At 40.4% G+C, this 19306-nt stretch overlaps 1 protein-coding gene across 1 annotated transcript in view; it reads right to left on the bottom strand.

Moving 5' to 3' along the window:
- The window catches only part of DNAH6 (dynein axonemal heavy chain 6), a 231828-nt gene that overhangs the window by 24739 nt on the left and 187783 nt on the right, over window positions 1–19306 (bottom strand). Inside the window, exons 63-68 of the mRNA XM_047854641.1 lie at window positions 19059–19228; window positions 11330–11520; window positions 9165–9325; window positions 6029–6117; window positions 5133–5279; window positions 3552–3690 (exon numbers count right to left, since the gene is read on the bottom strand). Coding sequence (XP_047710597.1) covers window positions 3552–3690; window positions 5133–5279; window positions 6029–6117; window positions 9165–9325; window positions 11330–11520; window positions 19059–19228 — 897 coding nt within the window. The remainder of the gene's footprint in view (window positions 1–3551; window positions 3691–5132; window positions 5280–6028; window positions 6118–9164; window positions 9326–11329; window positions 11521–19058; window positions 19229–19306) is intronic.

Here is a 19306-nt window from a genome sequence, read left to right as displayed (position 1 = left end):
AGGGAGACACAGAATCAGAAACAGGCTCCAGGCTCTGAGCCATCAGCCCAGAGCCCGACGCGGGGCTCGAACTCACGGACCGCGAGATCGTGACCTGGCTGAAGTCGGACACCTAACCGACTGCGCCACCCAGGCGCCCCAGAACTCCACTATTTTGATTCACAGTAGATGACCCACTTTCTAGGCTCACTTTTAGGGAGGAGTCCTCTGGGTTTGGTCTTCCCAGAAAAGGGACCTGGGGGAATGTGTCCACCATAGATACCTACTACCTGTCCTGGCCCTGACATCACAGTTCCCCAGGGTCTCATTGCAGATCCCAGTGTGGGATCTTTTCTTCCTCTCCTATCCCCATGGGCTGGCTGGGGGATGGCCTGATACAAACTGGATAGGCCTTAGGTTTGGCTTTCCCCTTGTCCATTGTGAGCTCAGATCTGTCTCTTGGACTTAGACATTGCTATACCTTACACTCTAAAATTTTAAGACCTCCCATACATCCAAATACCTTCTCATATTTAAAGTGTCCTCAGCATTTCTGTTTATTCTCTCCTGTTTTAGTCTCCCCACTGGTGTTGCTGTATCTTCTTGTTCAGTCCTTCATTTTACTTTCATTATAGCTTTATAAATTATTGCATCCCTTTACAGCCAAAGGGCTAAGATTGACCACCATTGATTACAAAGTAGAACCAAAGCTTATTAATGACACACATAGGCCTTTTGGGATGTGCCCCCACCTTATGTTCTGTAGCTTTGTTGAGGATAGAGCTCCCCTCCATGCACATCCCCTCTTCATACTATGCACCAGCCCAACTGAATTACTCACAGTTTCTATAGTCAGGCCACACCTCAACTTGTTGGGCTTTTATGTCACTTTCCTCTTGCCCAGTGTGTTTAACTGTTAAGCACTTATCTCAACCATCGCCCCCTGGTGGAACTTTTCCAGATTCCCGCAGGTAGTACTACTAGTTGCTCCTTAGCAGTTTCCACAGCACTACACATACATTCTGCTGATTTCGTAGTTATCCTAACATATGGTTTATCATTATTTCCACCCTCCATGCCATGAGTTAGATTTTGACAGGCAGGGTCTATGTCATCTTTGTATTTTTAGCATCTATCATAGTCATACTAGGTAGCATTTCCTGGATGAATGCATAAATGACTGCCTAAAATACCAGCCTATGAATAAAGCATTGCCTTTTTGCCTCTGTTTTTTTTTTTTAAACAGCTATAATTAATAAAGAGCTATAATTTAAAAATTATAAAATACACATAAAAATTTACATGTATAATTCAGCAATTTTTAGTAAACCTGCAATGTTGTGTGCAACTGTCACCTCAATCTAATTTTGGAACATCTGTTTCATCCCCCAAAAGAAATCTTGTGCCTCTTTTCAGTCACTCCCACTTTTACCTCTGTTCTATGCAACTACTTTCTGTCTGTATAGATTTGTTTTTTCTGGGAATTTCGTGTAAATGGAATCATACAATGCAGTATTTTTGTGTCTGACCTCTTTTACTTATCAGAGTGTCTGAGGGTTATCTGTGTTGCAGTATGTATCAGTACTTTATTCCTTTTTATGGCTGGTTGTTACATTGTATGGACATGCCACATTGTTTATCCATTCACCAGTTGATAGACGTTCAAGTTGTTTCCACTTTTTGGCTATTATGAAACAATACTGCTATAAACATTTGTGTACAAGTTTTTGTGTGGGCCATTTTTCATTCATATACCTAGGAGTAGAATTTCTGGGTCATATGGTAATTCTATTTAAAAATTTTTCCAAAGTAGTGGCACCATTTTACATTGCCACCAGCAACATATGAGGGTTCCAATTTCTCCAACATTGTCACCAATGATTGCTAGTTTTGTTTGTTTCATTTTTAAATTATAGCCATCCTAGTAGGTGTTAAGTTGTATCTCATTATGGCTTTAATTTTCTTTTCCTTAATGACTGTCATTTCACATGCTTATTGGGCATTTGGAAATCTTCTCTGGTGAAATGTGTATTCAAGTCTTTTTCCCATTTTTATATTGGATGATTTTTCTTTTCACTGTTGAGTTGTAAGTGTTCTTTTATATACTTTGTATACAAGTGCCTTAACAGACATGATTTGCAAATAGTTTCCCTCAGTATGTGACTTGCATTTTCATTTTTTTTAAACTTTGTTTTTAATGTCTCTTCATTTTTGAGAGAGAGAGAGAGAGAGAGAGAGACAGAGAGAGAGAATGTGAAGCAGGCTCCAGGCTCTGAGCTGTCAGCACAGAGCCCAACACAGGGCTTGAACTCACGACCCATGAGATCATGACCTGAGCTGAAGTTAAATGCTTAACTGAGCCACACAGATGCCCCTTGCCTTTTCACTTTCTTGACGGTGTTTGTTGAAAGTGTAAAGGTATTAAATATTGATGAAGAGGATTTATTTTTTTAAATTCTTATTATTTTCTTTATTGCTTGTATTTTTTTGTGTCATATCTAATAAGTAATTGCCTAACCCAAAGTCACAAAGATTTGCTTTGCTCTTTGGTTTCAGCTCTTACGTCCATCATTTTGAATTAATTATTGTGTATCATATGAGATAAGGATCCAAATTCATCCTTTTGTAGATGGATACCTAACAGTCCCAGCATCATTTATTGAACAAATTATCTTTCCTGCATTGAGCTGCCCCGATGCCTTTGTTGAAAGTAAGCTGGCCATCAACATAAGGTCAACTAACTAGCACCATTTTGTAAGCAGTGTTGGCTCCACTGGAGTGCTGGCATGCTGCAGGCAGGAGTATACAGTAGCCCCCTAATTCCAAGACCACTCCTTTGGGTCCACTCTGAGGATGGGTCTGCATTCATTTTCACTATTGTTTCACTGCCCTCTATTTCCAAGGTTTATTTGCCTTTCCCAGCTCTAGATCACCTGATACCTCTCTGTCCTTCCCCATTTCCCTTACTCACCAGTGAAGACCACCCATTCCCATTTTGCCCCTTTTCAGAGTGCTCTTCTTCCCCCACTCCCCAGGGCAAATCATTTCTTCATTGCTCAGGCTTGGCACTAAGGTTCCATGTGGCCACAATTAATATCTGCTAAAAATTGTAATTCCTGAAATATATTTTCCTTTTTCACAAGTGTACCTGAATCAACAGGTCAAGCAGTATTCAGATTTTTTTGAATTTAAGAACACAGACTCTGGAGGCTAGACTGCCTGGATTTCAATCTTGGCTCCACCATTTATAAACTGTGTGCCTCAATTTCCTCATGTATAAAATAGGGATATAACAGTCCTCACCTCATAGGGTTGTTGTGAGGATTAAATCTACTAATTCTTGGGAAGTGCTTAACACAGTACTTGGCATGCATCAAGAGAGTATGTTTTTGCTATTATTATTTGGGAAAACATCTGCCCATTTTTCATGTGCAAATATCTTCCTGATATTCTTTTCATGGTCTTATCTTCACAAAGGGACTATCACAAGTCATCATTACCACCATCGACTCCCACTGGGGAAGGACACCATCTTCATATGGGCCCTGCCCTGCCCATGTGGGCATACTGACCAGTAATGTAAATCAGTGCATCCCAGGGAATATTTCCTTCTTGACAATAAAGGTTGAGGTTCAGCAAAGCACATTCCCTGTCACTGTCATTAAATTCATAGCAGATATTCCAACCAAGAGGGCCAAACTTTTTTCTCTCCTAGAACGGAAAATGAAAATGGTCTTACCTAAAATTCGATAAAGTTAATTTTGTGTAAAATATTGAGAAATAAAAGGTTTCTATTGCAGTTGGGCATTTTCATTCTGTAAAAATAGTTAAGATTATGCAGTTCAACTTCATCTAGGCTTTCAGTTTGGCTTTCACCAAACATGGAGGGCATCTATCCCTCTAGTCCTGGCTCCTCTCCAAAATTTCCAAAAGAAAATTTGACATCACTGGAAATGTAATAGACCTGTCAAAAGGAAATTTGTCCTTCATGGTAAAATAAAATGTTTCCCCATCAAAATAGGGAAAAAAATACACTAATCATCCATCAGGTAGACAGAGTGACTCCCTGATGTTTTAAGGAATCTCTCACCTAGGCTTTTAGTCATGTCACGATGTGCTGATTACATACTGACTTCTCTGCAGGGACATTTTTTTTTTTTAAACTGGTACACAGAATCATAATCCTTGTTTCATGATTTCACATGGTCGTTATCTCCCTATCCCACCTTAATTTCTTAACTCTGCTGATTATACCAGAGGTCTCATATTTCCTCCTCTTGACCTCAAAATTTCCCTAAGTCTTAAGCTACCTCTCCATCTCAGCTGTCTTTGTTTGTACAACAAGGACCTCACACCTGGAGCCCCTAGTCCCAGCCTCTCGGATCTCCTCTAGGACCTTGTTTACTTATTTATCTCATATCTTGCATCTTTAATCTTTGTTTTTTCTTTACAGAATCTTTCTCTGTAGACTATACACAGTTGAAACCCAGGCAGCCAATCTAACCAAGACACCATTTAGAGATATGTAGTTGAAGAGTCAGAATTTAAGTGCAGGGTCACGGATGGACACCAGACCACAGCAGTGAAGTATGAGCAGACGGAAGCAGAAAGCAGTACTGAGTTAAAGGTCATCTTTCAGGGGACTTGGGGCTCTGATCATAGGGAAGATGTAAGGGTGGTCAGCCCACTCAAACAGGAATAGGTGAGAGTGAAACCACTGTAAGAAAAACAATGACTGACATGATATGTGTGTGCAGAGAAGAAATAATAAAAATCGTGAAGTTTTGATTGTAGGCGACTGAGAGATGGGACCACTGATTTCAGGAGGAGAGTGTGGAGGGGAAGCAGATTTGGGAGTGAGGCATAGCTGAGGAGATCAATTTTGTGCTTTTGAGTTTGACCTTGTGCATCTACTCAGGTGATGGCATCCCTTAGATCAGAGTAGAGCTGGGAGGTGCAGCTGTGAGAGGCTGAGGTGAGGGGAGCACAGAGATCTGCCACTGAGTGAAAACAACTTGGGTTCAGACATGGAACGGGGCCTCAGCACTTCATAATGTCACCTGTTAGCTTTCATGTAATTCCTACTTTTTACTTATTTATTTATTAACATAATGCACTTTCTTGTTTCTATTGAAAAGCAAAATTGAGTGTACCTGAATAATTGCATGGAAGAAACAAATGCCAAATATTATTTGTCTCCATTTTCTTCCGAGTATATTTTCTTCAAAAAACGAAGGTGTCATTTCAGTAAATGCTCGTCTGATATTTGCACGTAAACCTTTTGGAGGTTCATTGGTTACCTGAATTTGGACACATATGTGGCACAAAGGGTGATTTTATAGATTTACATTATTTATGAATAATACTTATAGACTGAAGCCATGGAAGGATGGAGATAACTGATGCCCAAGGTGCATTCCTGGATTCCTGCTCTGTGTCTTGCTCAGCCTCAGTCTCTGGAAAGTAGGGCCTGGTGGGGTCTTCAGACCTACAGTGGGTAAAACATCTCCACCAGAACCTCATACTATTTTCATTTGGAGTCCATTTTTCTAAATATGGGCCAGAAAGTATGCTCCAGCCTTCTGCATTGGATTTTCCACTCATCTCAACATACTGCAGTCCTTGATGACATGGGACAGGGAAGGAAGAGGCATCTCTTGTTCCTGAGTGATCATTCATATGCAGAGGCTTCCCATATGTTGGAAACTTCCAGCACTGAAATCCAGCAGCCATACTACCCATAGGCCTTCCTTCTCTCAAATGCTGAAACATTCTCTTAACTCTGGGAGGGGACCCATTCTCACCATTCTGAATCTTTGACATTTTCTTATAGAGCTGAATGGTCAACAGACTAGGGCACACAAGGGTGGCAGTGCCTTGGGAAATCGTTTCCCTGCATGCTATCAGGTACAGGGATACTGACTTGCTCCTCCCCACCTTGGCCACATGGACTTTGATGTGGTCCTACACATGGGGACTGGGTTCCCTGGACGCACTTGGGAACACTCTGAGGCCATTTTGTGCCGTTCCAACCATGTGCATACATTACCTTGACAGAATTTTGGAGAACTGTAACAGGAAATGTACTACTAGGCATGGAACTTAAAAAAAGTCGAAAAGTGTCCTTGATGATAATGTCTGTTTAAAACAAAGATAAAACAACAAAAAAGGAAAATGCTTAAATTATAATAATACTTTTATATAACAAATACTTATCATGGCAAAAAGACTAGTTTAAGTATTTTATGTTGTAAAATGTTCTAAAATGGAGGTGGGAGGAATCTTTATAGAACCCTTTTTAAAAAAAATTATTTATTATTATTTTTTAAAATTTACATTCAAGTTAGTTAGCATATAGTGCAACAGTGATTTCAGGAGTAGATTCCTTAATGCCCCTGACCCGTTTAGCCCACCCCCCCCCAACTCCTCCAGCAACCCTGTTTGTTCTCTATATTTAAGAGTCTCTTCTGTTTTGTCCCCCTCCCTGTTTTTATATTATTTTTGCTTCCCTTCCCTTATGTTCACCTGTTTTGTATCTTAAAGTCCTCATATGAGTGAAGTCATATATTTGTCCTTCTCTGACTAATTTCGCTTAGCATGATACCCTCTTGTTCCATTCACGTAGTTGCGAATGGCATGATTTCATTCTTCTTGATTGTCAAGTAATACTCCATTGTATATATATACCACATTTTCTTTATCCATTCATCCATCGATGGACATTTGGGCTCTTTCCATACTTTGACTATTGTTGCTATTGCTGCTATAAACATTGGGGTACATGTGCCCCTTTGAAATAGCACACCTGTATCCCTTGGATAAATACCTAGCTGCAGCTCAGTTGCTGCAGCTGAGGTCACAGAGGTTGTTGCCTGCTTTCTCCTCGAGAATTTTGATGGCTTCTTGTCTTACATTTAGATCTTTGATCCATTTTGAGTTTATTTTTGTGTGTGGTGTAAGAAAATGGTCCAGGTTCATTTTTATGCATGTCGCTGTCCAGTTTTCTCAGCACCACTTGCTGAAAAGACTGTCTTTATTCCATTGGATATTCTTTCCTGCTTTGTCAAAGATTATTTGGCCATACATTTGTGGGTCTGTTTCTGGGTTCTCTATTCTGTTCCATTGATTTGAGTGTCTGTTTTTGTGCCATATAGAAAGGTCTTAATACATAAGAGTTTGGCAATCTAGACACTGGCACATTTGAGTAAAGAAATTAAGGATATATTAATTTTCAATACTTGTTGGAGATTTTAAGGGCTTTCCCTCTGAAATGCAGAAAATTTTCTTTTTTTTATAATTATAATTTTATTTAATGTCTCCAACGTTCATTTTGAATTAATTTTTTTTAATTTTTTAAAAATTTGCATCCAAATTAGTTAGGATATAGTGCAACAATGATTTCAGATATAGATTCCTTAGTACCTATCACCCATTTAGCCCATGTCCCCTCCCAAAACCCCTCCAGTAACCCTCAGTTTGTTCTCCATATTTATGAGTCTCTTCTGTTTTGTCTCCCTCCCTGTTTTCATATGATTTTTGTTTCCCTTCCCTTATGTTCATCTGTTTTTTCTCTTAAAGTCCTCATATGAGTGAAGTCATATGATTTTTGCCTTTCTCTGACTGACTAATTTCACTTGGCATAATACCCTCCAGTTCCATCCATGTAGTTGCAAATAGCAAGATTTCATTCTTTTTGATTGCCAAATAATATTCCATTGTGTATATATACCACATCTTATTTATCCATTCATCCATCGATGGACATTTGGGCTCTTTCCATACTTTGACTATTGTTGCTATTGCTGTTATAAACATGGGGGTGCATGTGTCCCTTCGAAAGAGCATACCTGAATCCCTTGGATAAATGCCTAGCAGTGCAATTGCTGGGTCATAGGGTAGTTCTATTTTTAGTTTTTTGAGGAACCTCCACACTGTTTTCCAGAGTGGCTGCCCCAGCTGGCATTCCCATCAACAACCTAGCATTTTCTTCTTAATTATAATCCTGATCACCAGCAACCCCTGAACAGTGGTGAATTCCTTCTGGTCATTTTTCTTTAATTACTTAAATGGAAATAAGGTGAAGACCACTTTTATTTGTATTGCAAAAGGGTGAAAAGAGTGAATATTCTGAGTGGTGGATGTGCAGGATTCTTTATCCTTGCTGGAGGCAGCCTACAGAGGTAAGGAGCAGGAACTGGAAGTGAGGGGTCCTTAGGGGAAAGCTGCTAAGTCTTGGCTTTGTGGTAGTATCCTGTGTAGGCTGGCCACTCTCTAAAGGAAGAGCTTTTCACTTTAATAGGCAGCAGTAAGTAAAGTCACTTATAAGACTGGCTGCATAGCTGTCACCTTCCCAGACAGCTTCCCAGAAAGCTTCTGTGGTTGGGCACAAAGGAAGACCAGAGAGAAAGTGCTCTGGATATCCTAGGTTGATAGGGTGGCCTCCTGACAGAGTGGTAAAGTAGGGCTCATCCTGCTTATTACCAATCATACAGTTCCTGAGGTTTCAGTTATTTTTATTATTTTTTAAAAAGTTTATTTATTTATTTTGAGAGAGATGGATAGAGACAGAGAAACCCAAGCAGGCTCTGCAGTGTCAGCATGGAGCCTGACCTGGGGCTCGATCCCATGACTGTGAGATCATGACCTGAACAATAAAGTTCCTCTTTATCCCAAACTCTATCTTCTGCGTTATATTTTGGCTCCAAAAGTGGAGGTTGGTTTTTGACAACATGGCTAGGAGGCACACATGAAGGTTAGTAGGCATAGGAGTTACAGAGAATAATAAATGGTAAAACACGACTCTAAGGGGGTTGTGGCAATTTGAATCTGTTCCTTAACTTCTCTCATTCTTTACTGAAAGATTTAATTTACTTTCTTTGTCCTACGTCCATTTTTCTATTTCTTTTATCATGCCTCTGTGAATCTATTCTGAACTCAAACGGCCTCCATAGAAGGTAACATGAAACAGAAATGGTCCAGTGGATCATGCCCCCAACTTGGAGTCTGAAGATCTTTTTTCAAATCTGGACAGTGTAATTTAAGTAACCTCTCTAGATTTCAAATTTCTCCTCTTTAATATGGGGAAATACAATGCCTACAATAAAAAAATTCTTGTAAGATTGGATTCAACAAAGATGACTACATAAAAACAGTATTATTATGCAAATGATATGTGTTCGACATACTTGGATCTGTGAAGGTTTTAATTAGTTCTTCCATTGCCAACATCCAAGATACAGCAAGATGGCAGTTCTGCAAAAACACCCAGTTTCCTGATTTCATCGCATCTTTGATCATTCTTTCAGCAATGGGTCCTTGTCCTTGCCCCAGTGAAATTGATTGCACCCTGAATTCAACAACAAAAAATGTTGTTTTATGTTATTTTTAGGTAATGAGATTATGAAGAAATGTAAATTTAGTAGATTCTTGCCTAAAATATGCACACATTTCAAATCCTCATTCTAGTAGATGTGCAAATATTTTTCTCTTATTTTCTTGTTTTTAAAAACTTTTCTACTGTAACACATATGGAAAAGTCCAAAAAACAATAAATAGCTCTATGAATGATCACAGATGAACACCTGTGGTTGAGAACACAAGTTTGCCAACATCCCAGGGACATCTGTCTCATGCCCCTTTCCATTCCAATCATTTTCCCTTCCTCCTTCCCAAAGGTACACGTTATCCTGATTTCCAACACTATAGATCAGTTTTTAAATTAAAAAAAAATTTTTTTTAATTTGAAGTCTCACATCCATACAGAAAAAGAACGTGATTATTAGTGTATGGCCTAATGAATTCTCCCAAAGTCAATGTACAGTTGTACCACCACCAGGACAAAAAAAAAAGAGTATTACCACCACCCTCCCAATCAATATCCTTCCTCATTCTCAAAGGTGAAAACTACTTTGAATTCTAACACCATAGAGTAATTTTACATAAATGGAATCATATAGTATATATATATAGTTTTTATTTGGTCTGTTTCAATTAACATTATTTTTTAGATTAATTCATATTATTGTGTGTCATTATAGTTCATTCATTTTCACTGCTATATAATATTCTATGGTGTGATTATACCAGAATTTATCCATACATTCTGCTCTTGATGGATGTTTGGGTTATTTCTGGTTCTTGGCTATTACATACAATGCTGCAATAAACATTCTTGTGCGTGTCTTTTGGTATACATACACACCCTATTTTGTTACGTATGTTCCTAGGAATAGAACTGCTGTTTGACACAGTATGTGTATGTTAACTTTATTATAATTTCAAACTGTTTTCCAAAGTGATGCCACCATTCCACACTTCTACCAGGAGTATTTATTTTTCCATGTACTTGCTAACACCTGGTGGATATATATATATAGTGGTGTCTCACTGAGTTTTAAATTGTTTCCCCTTTTCATAGGTTTATTTACTGACCCTCTGGCTGTTCCCATTTTCCCATTTATATCTCCTCTCTCCCCTCCCACCCTTCCCCCACCCCCCCCCCCCCCCCATGGATTACCTACCTTTTATTGATTTCTAAGAGTTCTTTATATTGGATGTAAACCCTTTGTTAAATTTTTACTGTCTCCATAGTTTTGCCTTTTCCAGAATGACATATAGTTGGAATTATAGATTCCAGATTGGCTTCTTTCACTTAATAGCGTGCATTTAAGGTTCCTCCACTGTCTTTTCATGGCTTGACAGCTCATTTCTTTTTAATGCTGAATACCATTCCATTTTATGGATGTACCACTGTATATTTACCCATTCACATATTGAAAGATATCTTGGTTGCTTCCAAGTTTGGGAATTACAAATAAAGCTGCTATAAACATCTGTGTGTAGATTTTTGTGTGGACATGACAAAGTTTTCAACTCCTTTGACTAAATACCACGGAGTTGATTCCTAGATTTGTATGGTAAGAGTATGTTAATTTTGTAAGAAAACACCAAGTTGTCTTCCAAAGCACCTGTACCATTTGCATTCCCACCAGCAATAAATGAGAGTGCCTGTTCTTAATATACATTAATACAATCTGTTTTTCATATAGAGTAACCTTTTACAGATACATTAAAATAATGTCTTAAATAACAAATACGTTTTAATCACTATTCCACTAGATTATTATACATTTTGGACAATCTTCCATTCGTTCAAATGAAGTTTACGTCTGCTTTTATTATTTTTGACCCCATTTTAACAACATACGTAGCTAAATATTAATGTATCTTATTATTTAGTAAGGGATACCTAAGTGTAGGAATTCACACTCCACAGAGGAAAGAAAAAGGGGCAAATTTTAACAAGGAGCTGTTCACATGAATTATAAAAATGACACAACGTGGACCTTACCGTTCTGAATACCCGCTGTCCCGGGCAAACCTCTGGAATGCCCCCATAGGATCCGAGCCTGTGCTTAAGATGAATACCAGGGGAGTGTTATACGACATGTCTTGATACAGAGTGGGCAGGTCCACAGGGGGTGTCTCTATAAAGCGTTTTCCAAGACTTTCTATTACAAAGTCTGTAAGAGCAAAAACTATCTGAAAGTTGAAAAGAAAGATATTTCAAAAAATAATATGTTGAAGATCCTTCATAATTCCATCCCATTTCTCCCCTTCAAATTCTCAGAGAGTGGTGCCCTGTTCTACACTCATTCTCTCTTGATTAGGTATATTTCTTCCTACTGGGTCTGTGCACAACGGGTTTCTGCACCACGTAACTGCCAACAGCCATGGTTCTCATGACTTCCCTGAGTAAGATGACTACCGGATGAGAGGAAAAGTCCCTTGTCATTCCCTCCATCTATAAGCCTGCTCCCCCATCCTTGCCTCTTTCTGTCCCATCCTTGTGCATTCCTTCGACATTCTCATGGACTTTACTTTTAGTCTATCCACTGTTTTTTTTTTTAAATTTCTTAACATTTATTTTTGAAAGAGAGAGAGAGGCAGAAAAAGAGGGAGACACAGAATCCAAAGCTCCAGGCTCTGACAGCACAGAGCCCCACGTGGGGCTTGAACCACAGACTGCGAGATAGTGACCTGAGCTGAAGTCGACGCTTAACCCACTGAGCCACCCAGGCAACCCTGTCCTTCCACTGTTTCTTTCTGCACTAGTGATCTCTCCTCTCTCCTAGATTTTATTATTGCACAGTTAGGATCTACTGTGCACAGTTCTTAAAACCAAAAGTTTTCCCTTGATTGCTGCCCCTTCCCAGCTATTTTTTAAAGTTTATTTATTTATTTTGAGAGAGAGGGAGGCAGAGAGAGAGAATCCCAAGTAGACTCCGCACTCTCAGTGTGGAGCCTGATGTGGGGCTCGAACTCTTGACCTATGAGATCATGACCTGAGCAGAAGTCAGATGCTTGACTGACTGAGCCACCCAGGCACCACATCCCTCTCAGTGATTTCATCTCTTTGATTCTCTTCATAAGCCAGCTTCTCAGAATTGACTGCTTATCTTGTCTCCCCACCTTCCGTTCTCATTTTAGTCTTCAGCCTCTTCTGACCTTTCTTGGGAATTAGCCTCAGCTTGGATGATCATATCCCTGCCCTACCACTTCCTACACCAATGTGTTGCCTTCACTGATCCTATCCTAGCTTGCTTACCCTACTCCTGCTCTTGCAGACCTTCTCCCTCTCTAGCCTGTATGGAGCCTGTGTGTGAGATCCTAAGGTATTTGTGCCAGAAAGCTGTCATGATAAATATACAAACCTAACCTATAATATCTTACAAGGCAAATGGCTCCCTTAAGGCTTGTGCAGTGCGCATCTGACACAACTATAAGCAGCAGCCCTTCTTTAAAATTAACCCTCCACTAAGTATTCACATCACCCTGTCCAAACAATCCTTGCATGTTTTTTTGTTAGTGTTATCGGGAGAAGGGATATCTCAGTCTGCGTCAGGGCCATGACCCCGATTGTACCCTTCTGTGGCCAATCTGGGAAAAGATGTTTACATGCTTGCCCACTTACGTGAGGCTATATAGGGGTACTAACTGTAAAGGTGACGTGGTCCAAAAGGGACAGTCCTGCAACAGGTCCATGGGGATTTGGAGCTCAGTTTTAGCTATGTGTGACTAAATAGCATCTGACTTCGGCTCAGGTCATGACCTCACGGTTTGTGAGTTTGGGCCCCGTGTCGGGCTCTGTGCTGACAGCTCAGAGCCTGGAGCCTGTTTCAGATTCTGTGTCTCCCTCTCTCTGCCCCTCCTCACTCATGCTCTGTCTCTTTCTCTCTATCTCTCTCTGTCAAAAATAAATAAACATTAAAAAAAATAAAACAAAAAAATAAAAATTAAAAACAATACAATTTCAACATTGATTTCTTCATTATCACTTTTAATGTGATAGTATGATTTATTTGCTTTTTACTTTGACAAAAAGCACTTAGAGTTCATAATGAATAGCAACACAGAAAGCACCAATTATTTCTTGAGGCTGGTATGTAAATATAAAAGTGGTAACACACTCAGGAAATGTTTTTGAGCTCAAAAAATTGGAGGGGCGCCTGGGTGGCACAGTCGGTTAAGTGTCCGACTTCAGCCAGGTCACGATCTCGCGGCCCGTGAGTTCGAGCCCCGCGTCGGGCTCTGGGCTGATGGCTCAGAGCCTGGAGCCTGTTTCTGATTCTGTGTCTCCCTCTCTCTCTGCCCCTCCCCCGTTCATGCTCTGTCTCTCTCTGTCCCAAAAATAAATAAACGTTGAAAAAAAAATTTTTTTAAAAAATTGGAGAAATATTTCTCTTGTAAATAGGAAAAACTACCATTAATGTTATATAGAGTCAAAACATTGGAGAAATATTTCTCTTGTAAATAGGAAAAACTGCCATGAATATTATATAGAGATCTAGGTTTCCAGCGGCTTTATTAATGTAAGATCGTAAGCTATTGGTTACATGTGCAATTTGTCGTGTGCGATCTGATTTTCTCTATGAAACAGTTTAAATATGCAGAAAGTAAATCTGCACAAAATACACCCTTGGTTAGGCTCCAGTCTACCTACTATATACTTAGAAGTGCATATATCCAAGAATATGGTTAAGTACATAAAATACAGAAAGGTGACGTATCAGTTAGAGCTACAGAGCCGAGCTTTCCTGTGGAATTAGCATGTAGTTTCCCGTTTTTTTGCTTTGGCCTAGTACTGTTTGTCCCTCCGGTGATGAGGTTCACGCTTCTCAGCTGGAGGAAGAGGTAATACCACAGAACTGGGTATGTATGCACGCCAGCCCAGGAATGTGTGCCTCAACACGGTTGCTAAATGGTTCTCCTCACTTTCATACTAAGTGGGTAGGAGTCCTCTGCTCTTTCCAAATATCTCGTCCATATAAAAGATAGTGTTAACAACTGCCATTTTATTCACTTAGCACAGAGGTTGCTTGGATTCTAGTTACTCTAGTCAGTATGAGTGAACCAGGCTGGCTTCTTTTTTTTGTTTAAGGTTATTTATTTATTTTGAGAGAGAGGGTGTGGGAGGGGCAGAGAGAGAGAAGGGGAGAGAGAGAGAAAACTCCAAGCAGGCTCCTGTCAGCGTTGTCAGCGTGGAGCCAGACTTGGGGCTCAATCCCCGATTGAGGATTGAGGTCATGACCTGAGCCAAAACCAAGAGTCGGAGGCTTAATGGGCTGAGCCACCCAGGCGCTCCCAAGCTGGCTTCTTGATGTTGAATGCAACGCAGACAGAGGGGCAGAGCGGCCTGGTTAGAGTGCGCCCTTTCTGCTGACGACCCTGCAGAGCAGGGAGGAGTGCAGAGGACTTCCTGCCTGGGCATTTCTTATCAGTTCCTCAGCTCCAGCTTCAGGGCCCTCTGTATCTATAATATCCTTCCTTTCAGAGTCCTTATCATCCAAGGAAGTCTTTTCATGGTCTTAACTCTGGGTATTTAGGGGTCTTTCTCTATGTACTTCCTGCACCATGCTCCAGTAGGTTCTGAGGTGATAGGACCCACTGACCTGCTTGCTCCTCAGGTTCCTTCCATAACACAGGCTGGAATGCATCTACTTCTGTGACCCTTCTGGACTTATGCTGTTTTATTCTCATCAAGATCTTTATGGCAATCCTGGTAAGAATTTGATGTGAAAATGCTTCAGATTTCTCATACCTATGATCTAGAGAGTTAGGCATTTCTTTCTTTCTTTCTTTTTTTTTTTTTTTTAACGTTTATTTATTTTTTTTGGGACAGAGAGAGACAGAGCATGAACGGGGGAGGGGCAGAGAGAGAGGGAGACACAGAATTGGAAACAGCCTCCAGGCTCTGAGCCATCAGCCCAGAGCCCGACGCGGGGCTCGAACTCACAGACCGCGAGATCGTGACCTGGCTGAAGCCGGACGCTTAACCGACTGCGCCACCCAGGCACCCCAAGAGTTAGGCATTTCTTAAAGACCATCCTCTGAAAATCCCATGTCTGGTTGCAGGATCAGTCTCTTCCGTCTTTATCACCAAGTCCTTTTCTAGGAGCTCCTCTCACTTGCTTTTTAAGTTGAGTTTCCCAATTCTGACATATGTGACTCCATTATGTCTTGCTTAGAACTGTTCTCCTGGCCTGTGGCTTTATAGTCTCTGGCCGAGACCTTCTGTGTATTTTTAAGTTCATCTTGTCTATCAGAATCCACAGAGAATTGCTGAATTTAGATGAATAGTGCACAAATTCATTCTTGAGAGACTCTGTGTTTGAGAATTCCCTGCCCATCCCTTTCACTGTGATGAGAAAGTAAGCTTAAACATTTGGGGATCATGACCCCTCTTCATCCCTCTTGAGTGACCAAACCTCATTTCAGCTATAGTATGTTAGACGAAGAATAAAGATCCTGGGTGGCTGTCAAACTGGGCATTATATTAGAACACAAGTACTCACACTTTTCTCCATCATGCTTAAATTCTTCTTTTAAAAAGTTGTGGTAAAATGCATATAACATAAAATTTAGATCTTAACCGTTTAAAGTATGCAGTTCAGTGGTAAAATTGCATTCATATAACTAGTGTTTCTCAAATCGGAAGAGCCGTGCAATTGTTGCTCTAAGATTTCATCCTGGGTGACTTTGTCTACAGTGTGGCTTTTTTTTTTTAACGTTTATTTATTTTTGAGACAGAGAGAGACAGAGCATGAACTGGGGAGGGTCAGAGAGAGAGGGAGACACAGAATCCGAAACAGGCTCCAGGCTCCGAGCGGTCAGCACAGAGCCTGACGTGGGGCTCAAACCCATGGACCGCAAGACCATGACCTGAGCTGAAGTCGGACGCCCAACCGACTGAGCCACCCAGGTGCCCCAACAGTGTGGCTTTCAATAGAGAGAAAGCCTGGCTCTCAAAGAGCCTGCCACCTTCCTGAGGTAGAGGAAGGATGGATTGAAATACCAGGACTGTCAAAGTTGGGTTTCTCAGTAGATTTAGCTTTGGAAATTAACAATGCTGCATGTCACGACATATGTCTTGATGTCCTCATTCGTCTGCTTTGAGAATAATGGTTTCTTCTTATATATGTTTAATCACATTAAATCAGGGGTTCACAAAGTATGGCTTCAGGATCAGCATCAGCATCATCTGAGAAGTTGGTAGAAATGCAGAGTTTTAGCCCGTTGGTCAGACATGCTGAATCAGAAACTCTGGGAAGTACCCTCAGGTCTCTGTGCTTTCCCAAACTCTCCAGATGATTCTTTTTTTCTTCAGATGATTCTGATACATGCCAAAATTTGAGAGCACTGGTATACAGGACTTTTCTTACCTTGGTGTGGTCACAGATTATTCTCTGTCTGGCAGTCTTTATTCCTCTCTGATAATTTCTTTTTACTCTTTCTAGTTCAAATTGCTAACAACCTTGTCCTGAGAACTATTGATAATATTGATGACAGAGAAAGAATTGTTGGAATGATAGGCATTCTACTTCCTGTTGCAGTTCTAATGACTCAATCACCTGGTTTACTTAGAGTTTTTTGAAATGAAGTTCCATCTAGGTCCAAATATGCTATTTCTGAAGGACGCTGAATTTTGTGCAAGATTGCAGTACCTCACACAAGCCACTGTATTGGAACATCCTCTTTCTCCCAAAGGAGCAATTGACTCTACCATGTAGAAACACTGGACACCCAATGGGCTCTGCCTGTGAACAGACCTGGGAATAGCAGTCTCTCATTGTACAAATCTGGTCTCTGGTCTTGTCCCTGTTATAAGGCTTCCTCAGATTATCTTTTTCTCTGGGAAGGTAATCCAGATCTTTGGAACATGAATTCTTTACTCTGGAACCCAAATTTCCTTAGTAAGTCTTTCTCTGGAATCAGTACCAGAGTAAAGGTTGCTCCCAAATGCCTTGGTCACTATATCTGATTGAGAGGAGGTGTAGCTGGTATAATATTGCCATACTTGGATATTCTCTTCAGGGTAATTTTGTTGGTGGTCTTGACTGATTCAGGTCCCTGTCCTCTCTGGAGTGCATATCTAGCTCTTCATTTCTGAAACCTAATCCAAATTCCAGACTCCTCTGTGTTGATTTGTAAAGCAAGTTTTATTTGATGGTATAACATAAGGAAGGTCTTTGGTTCAATGTATTAATAAGAATTTTCAATTGATCTTCTGTGAATTTGGTATGGCTGTTACCATTTGTGGCTTTGATCACATTTGGAGAACTTTTCTGGGACATGTTGCAAGAGTCCTGGAACTGTCTGCGATGCTTCATTTATTCTACTGATAACTTTTGCTGTATTGAAACGCTATACATCCTTAATTTCCATGTCAATTTTTTCTCCTGGTGTTCTTCTTGCCCCTATGACTATTCCTTCTCATCCTTTCTTTCTTCCCTTTAAAGTTGGTGCCCCTCAGGGTTTCATCCTTTGCCCACCTGCCCTTTTATTGTATTATGTATTATTCTTATCTGATTCCAACAACTCCCATTTGATATACTTCCCAGCTTGATGCCGATAATATGCAACTCTCTATTTCTAGCCTATGCTTCTCTCTATAGAGTTTCCTACCTACATATTAATTGGTCTCCAGGCTGCTACGTACTCTGATAGCTGGCAGATACTGCAGACTCAGTGACAGCTTTCTGTGACATACTTCTGCTTTCACATTTGCTCAGTTGTTGTTACATTATCCCCTCTGGCACCCAAGCAGAAACTGGAAGCCATACCAGTTGCCTCATCTCTACATCCCCCTCTATCTCTTCAATCTCCCACCTCTATCCTTTTTTTTTTAAATTTTTTTCAACATTTATTTATTTTTGGGACAGAGAGAGACAGAGCATGAACGGAGGAGGGGCAGAGAGAGAGGGAGACACAGAATCGGAAACTGGCTCCAGGCTCTGAGCCATCAGCCCAGAGCCTGACGCGGGGCTCGAACTCATGGACCGTGAGATCGTGACCTGAGCTGAAGTCGGACGCTTAACTGACTGCGCCACCCAGGCGCCCCTGTCCTTTTTTAAAAAAACTTTATTTATTTATTTTGAGAGAGTGCATGTTTGTGAGAGCAAGGGGAGGGGGAGGACCAGAGAGAGAGGGAGAGAGGGAATGCCAAGCAGGCTCCACACTGTAAGTACAGAGCCAAACATAGGGCTCAAACTCATGAACCGTGAGATCATGCTCTGAGCCAAAATCAAGAGTCAGACGCTTAACTGATTGAGCCACCCAGGCACCCCGTCTACAATCTCTATCCAATTCTGGCTGCTACAGCTTCTTACAGAGACCAGTCTAACAATCTTCAAACTGGTCTTGGTGACTGTGGTTTTGTTATCTTCAAAAGACTTCTTCCCATTGTCGCCAAGATCTGAAAGGTCTATCAATTCTCCACTACTGCCCTGCGGTGACCGCTGTCCTCTCTGGAGAGCACAAGTCCCTAATGGTGCATGCTAGGAAAGGATGACTAGGTTCCTGGATGGCTCTCTAGCCTTTTCTTTCATTTTCTGCATAAAACATTATGGTCTATTAATGACACAAAGTCTCTATTTCTTGCAGTCTCCTCCCAAACTTGGCCATTGTTAATCTCTAAATAAATAAATCTAGTCAGTTATGAATCATAACTGGTCGATGAGCCATTAGTAGAAATAACTGTAACACAGACCTCTAATTAAAAAAAAAAAGCAACACCCTACCTTCTCTTCTTTGCAACATTTAATGAGAAGTAGCTTTTGGAAAGAACTCAATACTGGATGCCAGGAATTACGGTTTTTGGTCTCTTTTTCTTCTGTCATGAATTCTTCTTCCTCCTTACTTTTAGAATAGCCTTCCCATTCATATGGATTGATATAAGTCTCAAAGGATCCTAGAAACACAATTTAAAAAGATGCTTTAATTAGAGTTGGTTTGACTTTGAAATTAAATAAATGTATTTGGTAACTTA

The sequence above is a fragment of the Prionailurus viverrinus genome, chromosome A3 (assembly GCF_022837055.1).
Source record: "Prionailurus viverrinus isolate Anna chromosome A3, UM_Priviv_1.0, whole genome shotgun sequence".
NCBI lineage: Eukaryota > Metazoa > Chordata > Mammalia > Carnivora > Felidae > Prionailurus > Prionailurus viverrinus.
Note: the sequence above shows the minus strand (reverse complement) of the source record. Positions and strands in the feature narration are given on the sequence as shown.